The sequence below is a fragment of the Nicotiana sylvestris genome, chromosome 10 (genome assembly GCF_000393655.2).
Source record: "Nicotiana sylvestris chromosome 10, ASM39365v2, whole genome shotgun sequence".
Lineage (NCBI taxonomy): Eukaryota > Viridiplantae > Streptophyta > Magnoliopsida > Solanales > Solanaceae > Nicotiana > Nicotiana sylvestris.
Window position 1 is genome coordinate 159,955,387 of NC_091066.1, and position 17,401 is coordinate 159,972,787.

The 17,401-nt window shown below is 39.7% G+C and overlaps 1 protein-coding gene across 1 annotated transcript; it reads right to left on the reverse strand.

The window, feature by feature from the left end:
- Window positions 1-874: 874 nt before the first annotated feature.
- LOC104218448 (putative U-box domain-containing protein 42) lies at window positions 875-5,077 on the reverse strand. Its single transcript, XM_009768945.2, has 4 exons — window positions 4,861-5,077; window positions 3,160-4,326; window positions 2,657-2,966; window positions 875-2,510 (listed from the first exon to the last, which is right to left on the reverse strand). Exons 1-4 carry the CDS (start codon window positions 4,897-4,899, stop codon window positions 907-909), a joined length of 3,120 nt encoding a protein of 1,039 aa, XP_009767247.1. The 5' UTR covers window positions 4,900-5,077; the 3' UTR covers window positions 875-906.
- Between the last annotated feature and the right edge of the window lie 12,324 nt (window positions 5,078-17,401).

Genomic DNA, 17,401 nt, shown 5'->3' on the forward strand with positions numbered 1-17,401 from the left:
TTTTTTTAGAAACTTATATCCGTGTAAGATTTTTTGGTTTGTATATTGGACGTTCATTAAATTTTACCAGATCATCAATTAATAATTATCAAGATATTTATCTAATAGCTGACATGATTGTGTAATTATTTTTTACACCGTCGGTGAATAGATATGAAAGCATTCCATTACTACCAACCCAAAGAAATACGACCTCTCTGAGATATACGGTTTATGCCGGAAAGGTGCGAAGTTGGACTAATTTGGAAACATTGGGCAATTTACTTTATACCTACTATTTCGTATGTCTTTTAAGTTGACATTGTAGGTTTGGTTTCTTTTTCCATAAAGTATGGAACCAAAAACACTCTTAATTGTCATACGATATTGACCAAAGTTCGTTCTTTGTCAAATAACAGCTGCTTTTACCGAAATTATTTACGTAAAAATAGTATACCGACAGACTATTGTGAAATCAGAAATGTGAATACCAGTTACACAGAAATAATGGGGCAATACTTTTAAGTAATTGCTACACAGAAATATAAAGAAAACCACTTGACACAAACATGGTATACGTATAACAGTTCACCATTTCTATAATTATACTTCCCGTATCTCAATTTGTGTGGCACTGTTCGGATTTCGAGAGTCAAATAAGTTTTTCTTTTGACCAATTCTTTCACATGCTTTTTAAATATTCTTTAATTGTTGTGACTTATAGTGCTTTTTACGTAGTTTCCAGATATCTAAATTTTATTTCAAAACATAAAGATTTCACTTCTGAAACAGACAAAATTAAAATGTTTGACTCTCGAAATCCGAATTGTGCCAAATTAATCGGGACAAAGGGAGTAACAACAAATTCTGAACTAAAAGTAAAATGAACAAAAAGTGATGTGAAACGATTTTTTTTACAAAATGGTACTACAGATTTTGTGTGGTAAAACTGGTAGTGTTGGCAAAATATGGCATTTTGTTCAAATGCATCAAGATTTTCTCAGCCATTTGTCTAGTACAAACATCTCCATGTTGAAATGCACTGACAACAGTAGCAGGAAACAACCTGTCCTGTGATATATCTGAAGCAGATTTGTCCCCGCCTTTTGAAAGAAACTTCTCAATCAACCAAAATGATTTGTGCCACAAAGCGTCTTCTCTATGCTCCTTCACCACATTCAGCACATGCTGAATGGTTTGCATCTCAATCAGTAAGTTAACACTCTTGTCCATATCAACTTTATCATCTAGTAACGTCGATATAGCTGATAATGCTGCTTCAACTACTTCAACATTCTCATGGTGCAAGCAAGATAGTAGCCTTTCAATTGCTTTAGCATCAACTAAGCAGAAACTGTCTTCAACAGAACAAACTCCGCGGTGAACTAAGCATAAAGGTACTTTCTCGGACTTTGAATTGAGCGACAAACATCTTCTTAGCAGAAAAGATTTTATGTACTTGTTGTGCTTGATTGGTGGCGGTTTTGATAAATTGACTGATTGCTTTGACAAGTTCCCGAGACCAATTGCTGATAACTTCTGGACCTCATCGCTTGATGTTTTCATGAGTAACTCTGTGAATATGTACGTGAAGTTGAACGTCCTTACTACGTGCAAAATTTGATGATCGTACAGTGTTGTTGTCAATCTGACAAGAATTCCTACTAGACCATCAAAATATGCACTTGTGTACCTGCTTGTTCTTGTCCCGCTTACATGGATTTTGTTGATTTGTTCTATGATTGTGGGAATTGTGTTTTTATTGACCAATGCTAGGTTGAGAGTCATGTTTTGGTGGGGAAGCTTTGCTAATAGAGCGGCAGAGACTGCTTGCTTTTCTGTGACTTGAGGACTTCCAACTGGAGCATGAATTAGGCTCTCGGGTTGTCCTTTAGTTTTGCATAATCTGTCTGAAATTGTGTGCCCCATGAAAGGAGAGAGAGCGATAAGAAGCTTCAGCGCTACAATGCTAAGTTCTTCATTGGGGTTATTTATGAGCTCGATTAAATTGTAGCTCGCATCTGTCTCTTTGATCACAGAGATAATGGTAGTTGATGCTTTGGGATACTTCATAAGGCAGATTAGGATTCTTACAAGGTGAAAATTCATTTCTTCAGGACTCGAGCTTTTGATCTTCTGAATGAAGTTGAATATCATGTAATCCGAAGCCAATGTGTGGCCACGTCCATTAACTTGAAGGTTCTCTAGCTCTAATCCAGACTCAAGCACATTTGCAAGTATACCAGCTGCTTCTTTCTTCGAGTTGATTTGCTCATCGTGAATTGCTTGAGTGAAAATCTCTTCAACCATGATTTGGACAAGGCCAGCTTCTACAAGTGTGTTAGCATTTGAATGGTGAGAAGAAATTTGTTGTAGAGCTCTAAATGCTGCATTCCTGCTCAAGGAATTTCCACTCTCTACCATTTTGATCAAAGAAGGAGAAGCTTTCTCAGCAACATATGTTATGCTGTCAAGTCCAAGCACTATTTCCCCGAGGTATCGTGCCATCTCCATTTTCATCTCTTCACTGCCTACATCAAGTTTTTTTGTAGTAAAAGTTACAGTTAGTTCCTTGAGTTTCGAATTGACACAAGAAAACTTAATTTGGTCTCAACCTTTTGATACCTGTATGTAGTTCATGTTGTCTCTATCAAAACAGAAAAGTGTACATGTTTACCTTCAATAAGATGATTTAAAAGTGGCTCTAAATATCCATTTTCAGCCATGTGTTTGATGTTGCAAGGATATTTCTCCAAGCTTTTTAAGACTTCGCCAGCTTTATCTGTGACAAATGCATCATCAGAATGTCTGTATTTGGCTGTGATCAGCATGAGGATGGCTCCAGGAACTGCCCCAATATTATCACACAGAAACTGGGATTTCGAAAGCTCAAGCAACAGGCGTAGTGATGCATGCCTAATAGGTCTGTGATTACTCGACAGCATCCTTGTGACTGTAGAAATATCGATAATTTGGGCAATTAATTCCTGCATTTGTGAAGCATCTCAACTCAGTACATGTCTACAGGATACTCTAATTTTGTACTTCTTGTTGTATATATACATGGACAGCAGTGTTAAAAACAAATGTTGAGTAAAAAAATAAAATGTGAAATGTTAGTAGTAGTTGTGTGCCTGCTTTAACTTAAACTTTTCAAGGATAGAAGAAAATGACCTTTACCTCATCATCATCTTCAGCCAAATATCGCAATAATTCAAGCGTTGCACATCTTATACTTCTGCTTCTGTTGTCCAGTAAATTTCCAAGAAGTGGTATTATACCAATGCTACGAACTTGTACCTTATTGTATGGCTTTCTGAGGCAGATGATTTGCAAATCTTCGATTGATTTGAGTATTACATCCTGTGTACTACTGGCTGAAGACAAAGCTGCTCTTGCACCTTTGATTCTTGCTGTTTCATTTCTTTCTTTCCATTCGTCTATCGTTGCTTTCAACGCCACATTAGTGCTCAGATTTCTACTCTTTAGCTTCTGTCCTGACTTTGGACAGAACATTTCTTTTTGGTTATCAAACTTGTCGATCCATTCTGAAATGGCTTCCCTCTCATATGTTACTCCACTTTCTATTGTGACTGGATCCTCCATAATCTTGTTTGTCAATGGACAAAAGAATGTTTCATATAAAGGTTCCACGTACTCAGGTTCAGAACGAGCGCCCCAGTGCCCATGATTCTGAAGATGTAAGCTTCTGCTGATACTGCTTCTGGAATTGTCACTTATATAAATATTGGTTGAATCAGCTAACCGAATGTTTTCCATGGAAACATCAATATCGATCGAGTAAAGATCTGTTTCTGTGTCTGTTTCTGCTGTTTCATTTGTAAAAAATTCCCTTGAAGCCAACATGTGAACTTCAAGCTCTTTTTGGTCTGAAACCAGAATTTTTCTGGCTACAAATGCTGAACCTTTCATATCTTTCGAGAGAGACTTAGCTGCGATTTCTGCACATTCTTGTTCCCCATAAAAAGAGGATGGTATGAGACTTAATCCTTCCGCGATATGTCTGTTCACAACTTGAAGTTGTTCTATGACAATACTTGGTTCAATTAACTGATTCTTCTGCCTATAGTTTTGGCATTTTTTTATAAGCTCATTAGCTAGATGCACACTTTCTAACATAGACTGTAATTTTTCAATCACATTTGATGTTGCATTTGCTCCTATTTGCAGCTCCATTATGACTGCAGAAGCGCGGTATAAGTAGCTTCCTATCTCAATGAAATTCTCCTTTTCTACATCTATTGAAACCACTGATTTTGTAAACTCTGAAATATTTACCAATAAAGATTCGGCAAGTATGCCAACTCTGTCCCTTTCTCCGTTGATCTGAGGAAGAAAATGTGGCATTGTTTCAGCTTCATCAAGCTAAAATCCGAGCTTAGAGAATTTAACCACAGCCTTTTATAAGTTATAACTAAAGAATTTATTGAAAGGGAGCTTTGACGTGTCTGTACTGGCAAAGTTGCTACCATGTGATCAGGAGGTCACAGGTTCTAGCCGCGGAAACAGCCTCTTGCAGAAATGTAGGGTAAGACTGCATATAATAGACCTTTGTGGTCTGGCCCTTCCCTGTACCCCGCACAGCGGGAGCTTAGTGCTTAGTGCACCGGGCTGCTCTTTTTCTTTAAAGATTTTCTTGGAGTCATTTGAAGAAAAATTCTCACAAGAATACTTCTAAGCTTGATAAAAGTTGGATGAGAACTAAAACAATTTGTTATCAGTGTAATGGATTCCACCATTATCATATATACTTATTTAGAACCTCTTACTACTATGTATTCAATCAAACATAAGCAAAAACAACTAAAGGAATTTTGTTTGAATGTGGAAAATTTGAAGGAAAAAAAAAAGATAAATTACCTGAATGAAATCAGAATCTGTACTGCCAGAAATGGCCATCAAGAAGAAAATTTCAGTGTTTTGCAATTTCTGAAAAACTATAATAGTATGCTGCTACTCCAAATCAAGAAGAAGACATTTTAAGGGATGACTTTGAATCAGTCACTTCTAAATCTCCTAGGTACATTTATTCATTTCACTGAGGGTAAATTTGACTTTCCTATGAACAACTACTGCATACTAAAATCTTCTGATGTCAATTTGAGGTTTCTTTGCTTATGTAGTTAGTCTGATGAAGCAATCAATAGTCAAAGACTTGGACTCAGTCAGCTGTGCTAAGACAAGATATTATTAACTTTTCCATTGGTTTTAGTTTATTTTACTTTTGATATTTGACTTTAGTATTTGAGCAAGTAGGATCATCAACTTGATCTCAGCACCTGAATATTAACAATTTGTAGCTGTGATGCCCATGACGGAGGACGGGCTATTGGAGGCGGGTCAAGCAGGACTGACAGGATTTTAGGCTAGCAAGCTTTTGAAGAAAGGTACACATATCACCTTAGGAGAATCGCACATCAGAATGGGAGAGGAAAGTGAAGAGCTTTTATAAGGCATGAATAAGTTCACATGGTACATGCGCTTTTGGGCTCGATATAGCGTAGTTCGAAAGACAAATCCATGCAGGCTTAGGCCCAAAGCGGAGAATATGTGTCATGGGCTTGGGTCATGACAAATACGGTATCAGAGCCAAATCTTCTCAGTACGTGAGAAAACCTCAGCAAGGACGCTGAGTCCCAGGGGGTGAATGTGATTCCCATAACAGAGGGTGGGTTAATGAGGGCGGGTGAGCAGGACTGAAGGTTGGCAAGAACGGGTGCACATGTCACCTTAGACAAATCCCACATCGGAATGAGAGGGGAAAGTGAAGAGTTTTATAAGACATGACACAAGTTCACAAGGTACGTGCGCTTTTGGGCTCGATGTGGCGTAGGTCGAAAGACAAATATGTACGGGTTTAGACTCAAAGCGGACAATACGTGTCATGGGCTTGGATCGTGACAATAATAAAAAATAAAAATAAAAATAAAAAGAAGGAAAAACAAGAGAAGACAAGGAGAAGAAGAAATTATTAATTGGACTTCATTTTCTATGGAGTTGTCATGTAGATATTGAGTGGGTAGAGAGTTGCATCAACTTTGATCAATTCAACTCACAAGAAATAAATGATGTGCTATCAATCTTATGCCTGTTGCCGTGTGTTATTATCTTATAATGGCTGCCAGTTTTATTTAGTAGTTTAAAAATTGTTGAGAATGAAATTTTATATCATAATATCATCAATTTCTTTTCCTTTTAACTTTATCTTCACTGACTTTATGTGTAGAAGGGGGATATTAAATGTCAAGTTATAGGTGACTTAGAAGTTTGCTCTTCAACTCTAGTTACTTCTTCTAACCTAAATCAATAAACGGCATAACTTATATACGCTAACAATGTAAATAAGTTTTACATTATCATATTTGTATTGGTTATAGCATGTTATTTCTTGTATTTCTAATGTTACCATTATAATTATAGAAGACAATTACCTACGGTTGTAGGTCATTTGCACCCAATTAATGGTATATAAAAATTATGCATTGTCCGTGCACATTAGGATGGATAAAATTAAGAATGAGGATATTTGGGAGAGGATGGTCGTGGGTCCCTTGGATGACAAAGATGCGGGAAGCGAGACTTAGATGGTTCGGGCACGTGCGGAGGAGGAGCCTAAATGCCCCGGTTAGGAGGTATGAGCGGTTGGCTTTGGCAGGTACGAAAAGATATAGAGGGCAGTCTAAGAAGTATTGGGGCGAGGTGATCAGGCAGGACATGGCGCAGCTTCAGATTTCCGAGGATATGACCCTTGATAGATATGGAGGTCGAACATTAGGGTTGTAGGCTAGGGGGTAGTTGAGCGTTTTTCCTCGTTGTACCGGCTAGTCTAATAGTGTTTTGTCTAGGACAGCTAGCGGTTTTCATTATGTTTCACACTTTTTTTTTCCTTTCCATTTATCTGCTGTCTTTTACAATGCCGATACTATTTTTCTGGTTTCTGTTATTGTTACGGATCTATTATCTCTGAGCAGCGGGTCTTCTGGAAACAGCCTCTCTATCCCTCCGGGTAGGGGCAAGGTCTGCGTACACTCTACCCTCCCCAAACTCCACTAGTGGAATTCTAGTGAATTGTTGTTGTTGTTTGCATTGTCTGTGCACAGAAGTTAATCTCATCAGTAAATGGTACTAGGTCAGTGACTTGCCTCATTTAATCATTACTATTTTGAGGTTCATATGAAAATTATCATGCACGAGAATAAATTTCTTTTTCTTTGAACAAAAAGGTGGCCAAAATGCAAAATCCAGGAAATTGCTACAGTTAATGAGTCTTTTTTTTTTTTTTTGGAAAAGAAGTATATTACATATGTTTTCACATATAAGAGCAAAGCCTATCACATATCACAAATTATGGTCTCAACTTTCATTAATCAAGGATAGTTGGCATGTCCTTGACTATCACAACTTGAACCATAGTGTTACAAACAAGAATTTCAATTTGCTATTCAGTTGGATTTACAAACTAGAATTTCAATGATTTGTTATTCAGTTGATACAAAACAAGTACTCCCTCCGTTACAATTTAGATGAGGTGGTTTGACTCGTTACGTAGTTTAAGAGAAAAGAGGAAGACTTTTGAAGCTTGTGCTCTTAAAACCTTAAGGGGTAAAAGTTTGTGAGGCTATGTGTCACGACCCAAACTAAAGGGCCATGACTAGCACCCGACCACACTTGCCGAGCACCAACGTACATTTCATCTAACCTTCATTATTATCTTTTAGGGCTGACGAGATCAATATAAATGGTAGACCTAGATCATGGACAACCAGCAATAAAATATGACGGCATGAACATACATAGCAGGGGATGACCAGACAATCAAGAAACTACATATAAGGTATGAGCTACCACGCTACTATGAAAGACTATACAACAAAAACTAGCCGACAAGGCATACCAAACTATACAGGAGCCGACACCTATCTATGAGCCTCTAAAAGAACATAAGTGTTGCAACATAGCCGGAACAGGGCCCCGACATACCCATAATGTCTATAACAAAAATTGCATACCAAGACCAAGGCAAGTCCGGAGAAGGGATCTCGCCAATCACCGCTGAACTGGACAGTCTACTGTGGTGGGGGAGCTGCACCTGCCTGTCTATCAGGACCTGCAGCACGACATGCAGCGTCCACAAATAAAAGGACGTCAGTACGAATAAAGTACTGAGTATGTAAGGCAAGGAACCATAAATACGATCAGTAATGTAAGCAAGGATAGAGAATATACAACCTGTAACATCTTAGTACCTCTGAGGGCTACTTACATGAAATGCATGATACATATGTATAAATACATAAACCTTTAAAGCATTCGCCTCTGTGGGCATCATCATCATCATATCGTACCCGGCCATAATAGGCTCGGTAGAATCGTACCCGGCCACGTGGAGCTCGGTAAAACCCAACTGATCAGTGGTTGCACAATAGGTGCCGTACCCGGCCAACTATAGCGTGGCTCGGTAGAGTAAAATAGATACATATATATAATGCATGCTCGACTCATGGAATCACATTCTAAACCTTTTGGAGTGACGTAAGGTCGGTATCCTCTGTACACGTTATTAGGACTAACTCTTCACTATGAACCTTATAAGATTTAGGAAGTACGAACAACATTGATAACATAAGAATAAGAGAAGCAACATTAACATCAATCGTTCCATAAGAGGGAAAACAATGTAAGTACTGCTAGCTTCTAAGAGTAGAGTATCTTGGAAGCTCGTTCATTACATTATGTACAATCGGAGTCGTGCAAAAGAAGGAAAGGGATAGCCTCACATACCTTGTATATACTGCCCCAATCTCAAGCTATGCAATTGTCAAAACTCCTTAGTCTACAATAAGAGAAACGATACTATCGTTATCATTTAAGCGTCATAACTATTATGTATCGACCACAACCTATTTTACGATGAAACGGACAGCACCTCCCCTATATATATGACCTCACACCATTCAAAACAGTCACCAAACAGCCCAAACAACATCAATAATAAACATATTGAGCCTCCCAAAATAGTCCACACACAGCCTAATCACTCCATACATACGACGACCACCGTAGTCGTGTCAAACAACCTGGAAATGTTACGAATAACTATCAGCCCATAAACCTACATATATATGGTGTTTCTCCACACCCTTCCTCCTCCAAAACTCCACAAGATAGTAGTAAAATATGCAGCCCAACAACAACGCAAAACAGTCCACAAAACAATAACATTACTACCAAGCCTTTCGATATATATCTCACAAGTTCTAGCTTCAATGGCTTAGCCGCAACTTGGATAATCTTAAATACATATAGAGTAAGAGGTTCCTTACCTTTATACAGAAAGAACAACTCCAATTTGACCTTAAATTTCCAAGAAATATCCCTCCAATGCTGCCACAACAACAAAAAAATGAAACTAGCGATCAATTAGTGTTTTTCGGCACTAGAATCACTTTAGAAGGCTTGAAATCACCTAGGATTGATATTAAGAACATTAGGGAGTATTTACAGAACATAAACCCTTTAAAACAACCTCCCACACGAGCTGGAACGACACAAAAATGAGCAACAACAAGAAGAACAAGAGACTTACTAGCGCCACGGAATTCCCGACACTTGATTTGTGTTGTTTGCCCTTTTTTTGGGTCTTGAATCTTGAGAGAACCTTGAGAGGATGTTCCTAGGGTTCTAAGGTCTGAAAATAGTGAAAATAAATGACTTAAAACGGGTTGGAGTCATCCTATATAGGTCCAAATATCTTAAACCGACTTAGTGGGCCCCATAGAGAGGTGCTTGGCGCAGTCTCGCGAAAACGCGAATATCTCTCTACTCCGAGATCGTATCGATGAACGGTTTAATGAGTTGGAAACTAGACTCCTAGATATTTAATTTTGTTGGTAGATCACCCCGTAATTCCTTGTAAATTATGATAAAAGATTAGAAACATTTGACCTAATGTTTAAGTAAAATTATGAACCTAAGTTGCGACAACTTTTGTCGACTTTTGTTTCATAACTCGTTTGACTTCAAGACTTATGATACGGATATTATATGATTAAAATAGCTTAATAAATGACCTCTTGAGTGTATTAAGCACCGCTAGATTACCTGAAAATACGAGTTACAACATCCTTGATTTGTTTAACTTCTAATACTTGTTAATCACCCTTATACACTCTTGTATCACTTAAGACCAATAGGATTGACATCTTATCATCTCAAAGATAATTCCTTCTTGGATTTATGTTAACTAATATATGGCATGAACTAACACATGTGGATATGGGTTGTAACACCCTCCCCCCTTAGGAACATTCGTCCTCGAATGTAAGGGTTTATGGGGAGTTTAAATCATCGTGGATTCCAATGGAAATTTCCGATCAATTTTCCCCTATAAAATGGTCACTAGCAAAACTTGCAAGTAATTAAGCCCAACATATGGCTTCACAAGGCTACACAAAGCATTATGCGTATTTACATTATCTACATATCACCATTTTGTATTAAGGAGGAGTATTCTCAAATTATTGCTTACCTCATAGAGCCGTTTCACCTTCCAATGTATCCTGTCTTCCACCAGCATCCTTGTTATCTTCATTCTGGAATAAGTAAGGGTATTTAGACTTCATCTCCTCTTCTGCTTCCCATGTCATTTCTTCCATATTTTTGTTCCTCCACAATACTTTGACGGAAGCTACATCTTTTGTTCTCAGCTTGCGGACTTGCCGATCTAATATCGCCACTGGCACTTCTTCATATGATAGGTCCTCTGTAACTTGTACATCTTTGATAGGGACGACTCGAGAAGGGTCTCCAATACATTTTCTCAACATAGATACATGGAATACCGGGTGGACAAATTCCAATTCGGATGGCAATTCTAACTCATAAGCAACCTGTCCAATCCGTCGAAGAATTTTATACGGCCCGATATACCTTGGACTCAGCTTACCTTTCTTCCCAAAACGCATAATACCCTTCATTGGTGAGATCCTCAGGAAAACCCAATCACCAACCTCAAACTCTAGATCACGACGTCGGACATCAGAATAAGATTTTTGCCTGCTTTGTGCCGTCCTCAATCGCTCCTGTATCACTTTCACCTTCTCAATAGCTTGGTGAATCAAATCTGGCCCATATAATTCTGTTTCACCGACTTCGAACCATCCAACTGGTGATCTACATCTCCTCCCGTATAGTGCCTCGTATGGGGCCATTTTAATACTGGAATGGTAGCTATTGTTATAGGCGAATTCTATGAGTGGAAGATGATCATCCCAATTCCCCTTAAAATCTAGAACACATGCTCGTAGCATATCTTCCAGTGTCTGAATGGTACGTTCAGCCTGTCCGTCAGTCTGCGGATGAAATGCAGTGCTGAGATTTACCTGTGTGCCTAAACCCTTCTGGAAAGACCTCCAAAAGTTAGCCGTAAATTGAGCTCCTCGGTCTGATATAATAGATATGGGCACACCATGAAGCCTAACAATCTCCTTGATATACAACTTTGCATAATCTTCAGCCGTGTAAGTTGTCTTCACTGGCAGAAAATGGGCACATTTTGTAAGTCGATCAATTATCACCCAGATGGAGTCAAACTTATGATAAGAGCGAGGTAATCCAATAATGAAGTCCATATTAATCACCTCCCACTTCCAGGTCGGAATCTCTATATTTTGAAGCAATCCACCGGGTTTCTGATGTTCTATCTTTACTTGTTGACAATTGGGACACTGGGCTACAAATTCTGCAATAGACTTCTTCATATTATCCCACCAATACTGCTCCTTGACATCATGATACATCTTTGTCGAGCCGGGATGGATGGAATATCGGGATTGATGAATCTCATTCATAATCTTCTCTCGCAACCCTGCCACATTAGGCACACACAATCGGCTCTGGTATCTCAGTGCCCCATCTTTTCCGATCCCAAAAGCCATACTTTTACACTATTGAATGCTTTCTCTTAATCGTACTAAGATAGGATCTTCATATTGTCGTGTTTTTACCTCGGCTACCAAAGATGATTCTGATGTATTCTGTACAGTAACACCTCCGTCATCAGAGTCTAACAATCTGATTCTCATATTGGCTAGCTGATGAAGCTCTTTAATCAACCCCCATCTACCTGCCTCAATATGTACTAAGCTTCCCATTGATTTACGGCTGAGAGCGTCTGCCACAACATTGGCTTTACCGGGATGATACAATATCTCGACGTCGTAGTCTTTCAATAATTCAAGCCACCTACGCTGCCTCAAATTCAACTCTTTCTGCTTGAAGATGTATTGTAAACTCTTGTGATCTGTGTAGATGTCAACATGGACGCCGTATAAGTAGTGCCGCCATATCTTCAAAGCATATATTACTGCAGCCAATTCCAAATCATGGGTTGGATAATTCTTTTCATGCTTCTTCAATTGTCTTGATGCATAAGCAATCACATTCCCACGCTGCATCAATACGCACCCCAAACCTATACCTGAGGCATCACAATATACCACATAATCTTCTGTTCCTTCAGGAAGAGTGAGCACTGGTGCAGATGTCAATCGATTCTTCAGCTCCTGAAAACTACGTTCACAAGTGTCAGACCACTGGAATTTGGTAGCTTTTTGTGTTAACTTAGTCAATGGTGATGATATAGAGGAAAATCCTTCTACAAACCGCCTATAATATCCTGCTAGTCCTAGGAAGCTGCGGACTTCTGATGGTGTTGTAGGTCTCGGCCAATTCTTTACTGCATCGATCTTCTGAGTGTCGACACTAATACCCTCATCAGATATCACATGGCCAAGGAATGCTACTGAGTTCAGCCAGAATTCACATTTGGAGAGCTTAGCATATAACTTACGATCCTGAAGCGTCTGTAATACTATCCGCAAGTGGCCCGCATGTTCCACCTCCGAACGAGAATACACTAGAATGTCATCAATGAATACAATCACGAACACATCAAGATAGGGCCTGAATATAGTATTCATGAGATCCATAAAAGCTGCTGGGGCATTTGTTAGCCCGAACGACATCACCAAGAACTCAAAGTGCCCATATCTTGTCCGGAAGGCCGTCTTTGGAATATCCTTCTCCCTAACCCTCACCTGATGATACCCTGAACGTAAATCAATCTTAGAGAAATACTTGGCACCCTGGAGTTGGTCAAACAGGTCATCAATTCTTGGAAGTGGATACTTGTTCTTTATAGTAGACTTATTCAACTGTCGATAGTCGATACACATCCGTAACGACCCGTCTTTCTTCCGCACGAATAGGACTGGTGCACCCCAAGGTGAAGTGCTAGGCCTAATAAAGCCCTTATCCAGCAAGTCCTTCAACTGCACCTTCAACTCTCGCAACTCTGCCGGGGCCATTCTGTATGGAGGAATAGAGATCGGTTGAGTGTCAGGCAACACATCAATGCTAAACTCAATCTCCCTTTCAGGAGGAAGGCCTGGGAGTTCATCTGGGAAAACATCTGGGAATTCGTTGACCACAGGGATTGATTGTAAAGTAGGCGGTTTCGCCTCCGCATCCCTAACGCGAACGAGATGATAAATGTAACCTTTTGAGATCATTTTCCTTGCCTTAAGATAGGAAATAAACCTACCTTTCGGTGTAGCAATGTTCCCTTTCCATTCAATGATGGGTTCACCCGGAAATTGGAACCTAACCATCTTCGTACGACAGTCAACATTTGCATAGCATGAGGCCAACCAGTCCATTCCCATTATCACATCAAAATCAACCATTTCTAACTCAAATAAATTTGCCGAGGTTTGACGACTACAAATCATCACAGTGCAACCTCTATATACCCTTCTAGCAATCACAGAATCTCCTATCGGAGTAGATACCGCGAGGGGTTTACTTATCAATTCAGGTTCAATGCCAAACTTATTAGCCACAAAGGGTGTAACATATGATAATGTAGATCCCAGATCAATCAGCGCATATACATCATAAGAAAACACAGATATAATACCTGTAACAACATCTGGAGACGACTCGAGATCCTGTCGACCTACTAGAGCATAGGTTCGATTTTGAGCACCACTCGAACTCGGCACTGCACCTCTACCCCTACCACGACCTGTCGACTGCTGAAAACCCCGTGCTGGAGGTCGAACTGATGAGGAAGAACTCCTTCCACACAGCTGGAGGAGGGTTCGGACCCCTGGATCTCTCCCAACTATCATACCAGAGAACCGCTAAATCCCGTAGCCGATAAGAAGCCAACTCTACTGCCTCTGTATCACTAACATGCATAACCCGAAGTGTACGATGAACCTGGTCAATAAAAGTCTGTGGGTCCTCCTTGGGGTCTGATCCGGTAAACACTGGAGGGTCTAAATTAATAAAATCACGAACTCTTGTACTAACTGGTTTCTCAGCAGCACCTGTATTCTGCCTCTGAGCCTGAGCAGCTACCAAGCTAGTCAATAACTGCAAAGCACTCCACATATCCTGGTCTGGAGTGCCAGACGGAGGAACTGGAGGCGCTGGGTGCCTTCTAATATCCTCTGGAGGAGATGGAGTAGATGAGGTATGAGAGGGCATCTCACTTTGAGCCTCACTTTGTCCTGCTCTGACTTGGGGAACCTGACTGGTACCCTCTCCCGCTGCTGTATCAAGCCGTCTACTAATCGTTTGCTTCCTAGTCGAAGGCATCACTGAAAAAAACAAGGTGAATATTAGAGACGAACACTTACGACTCAACTCTACGCACGATCTAGATTCAGGAAGAAGGTAACAACCCTAGATGTCATGTAGCCTCCTAATTATAAATGTGGCGCGCTACACATCCATAATCAAGACTCTACTAGACACGGCTCATAGACAACCCCTAGGACAGACTTGCTCTGATACCAAGTTTGTCACGACCCAAACTAAAGGGCCATGACTAGCACCCGACCACACTTGCCGAGCACCAACGTACATTTCATCTAACCTTCATTATTATCTTTTAGGGCTGACGAGATCAATATAAATGGTAGACCTAGATCATGGACAACCAGCAATAAAATATGACGGCATGAACATACATAGCAGGGGATGACCAGACAATCAAGAAACTACATATAAGGTATGAGCTACCACGCTACTATGAAAGACTATACAACAAAAACTAGCCGACAAGGCATACCAAACTATACAGGAGCCGACACCTATCTATGAGCCTCTAAAAGAACATAAGTGTTGCAACATAGCCGGAACAGGGCCCCGACATACCCATAATGTCTATAACAAAAATTGCATACCAAGACCAAGGCAAGTCCGGAGAAGGGATCTCGCCAATCACCACTGAACTGGACAGTCTACTGTGGTGGGAGCTGCACCTGCCTGTCTATCAGGACCTGCAGCATGACATGCAGCGTCCACAAATAAAAGGACGTCAGTACGAATAAAGTACTGAGTATGTAAGGCAAGGAACCATAAATACGATCAGTAATGTAAGCAAGGATAGAGAATATACAACCTGTAACATCTTAGTACCTCTGAGGGCTACTTACATGAAATGCATGATACATATGTATAAATACATAAACCTTTAAAGCATTCGCCTCTGTGGGCATCATCATCATCATATCGTACCCGGCCATAATAGGCTCGGTAGAATCGTACCCGGCCACGTGGAGCTCGGTAAAACCCAACTGATCAGTGGTTGCACAATAGGTGCCGTACCCGGCCAACTATAGCGTGGCTCGGTAGAGTAAAATAGATACATATATATAATGCATGCTCGACTCATGGAATCACATTCTAAACCTTTTGGAGTGACGTAAGGTCGGTATCCTCTGTACACGTTATTAGGACTAACTCTTCACTATGAACCTTATAAGATTTAGGAAGTACGAACAACATTGATAACATAAGAATAAGAGAAGCAACATTAACATCAATCGTTCCATAAGAGGGAAAACAATGTAAGTACTGCTAGCTTCTAAGAGTAGAGTATCTTGGAAGATCGTTCATTACATTATGTACAATCGGAGTCGTGCAAAAGAAGGAAAGGGATAGCCTAACATACCTTGTATATACTGCCCCAATCTCAAGCTATGCAATTGTCAAAACTCCTTAGTCTACAATAAGAGAAACGATACTATCGTTATCATTTAAGCGTCATAACTATTATGTATCGACCACAACCTATTTTACGATGAAACGGACAACACCTCCCCTATATATATGACCTCACACCATTCAAAACAGTCACCAAACAGCCCAAACAACATCAATAATAAACATATTGAGCCTCCCAAAATAGTCCACACACAGCCTAATCACTCCATACATACGACGACCACCGTAGTCGTGTCAAACAACCTGGAAATGTTACGAATAACTATCAGCCCATAACCCTACATATATATGGTGTTTCTCCACACCCTTCCTCCTCCAAAACTCCACAAGATAGTAGTAAAATATGCAGCCCAACAACAACGCAAAACAGTCCACAAAACAATAACATTACTACCAAGCCTTTCGATATATATCTCACAAGTTCTAGCTTCAATGGCTTAGCCGCAACTTGGATAATCTTAAATACATATAGAGTAAGAGGTTCCTTACCTTTATACAGAAAGAACAACTCCAATTTGACCTTAAATTTCCAAGAAATATCCCTCCAATGCTGCCACAACAACAAAAAAATGAAACTAGCGATCAATTAGTGTTTTTCGGCACTAGAATCACTTTAGAAGGCTTGAAATCACCTAGGATTGATATTAAGAACATTAGGGAGTATTTACAGAACATAAACCCTTTAAAACAACCTCCCACACGAGCTGGAACGACACAAAAATGAGCAACAACAAGAAGAACAAGAGACTTACTAGCGCCACGGAATTCCCGACACTTGATTTGTGTTGTTTGCCCTTTTTTTGGGTCTTGAATCTTGAGAGAACCTTGAGAGGATGTTCCTAGGGTTCTAAGGTCTGAAAATAGTGAAAAGAAATGACTTAAAACGGGTTGGAGTCATCCTATATAGGTCCAAATATCTTAAACCGACTTAGTGGGCCCCATAGAGAGGTGCTTGGCGCAGTCTCGCGAAAACGCGAATATCTCTCTACTCCGAGATCGTATCGATGAACGGTTTAATGCGTTGGAAACTAGACTCCTAGATCTTTAATTTGGTTGGTATATCACCCCATAATTCCTTGTAAATTATGATAAAAGATTAGAAACATTTGACCTAATGTTTAAGTAAAATTATGAACCTAAGTTGCGACAACTTTTGCCGACTTTTGTTTCATAACTCGTTTGACTTCAAGACTTATGATACGGATATTATATGATTAAAATAGCTTAATAAATGACCTCTTGAGTGTATTAAGCACCGCTAGATTACCTGAAAATACGAGTTACAACATCCTTGATTCGTTTAACTTCTAATACTTGTTAATCA

What these genes read in the sequence shown, in the direction of transcription:
- LOC104218448 (XM_009768945.2), bottom strand. Translation starts at nt 4,899, where the DNA reads ATGGCCATTTCTGGCAGTACAGATTCTGATTTCATTCAG. An exon ending in CAGATTCTGATTTCATTCAG is followed by an intron (nt 4,327 to 4,860) that starts GTAATTTATCTT and finishes TTTCTTCCTCAG; the next exon opens with ATCAACGGAGAAAGGGACAG. An exon ending in TTTAAATCATCTTATTGAAG is followed by an intron (nt 2,511 to 2,656) that starts GTAAACATGTAC and finishes AACTTGATGTAG; the next exon opens with GCAGTGAAGAGATGAAAATG.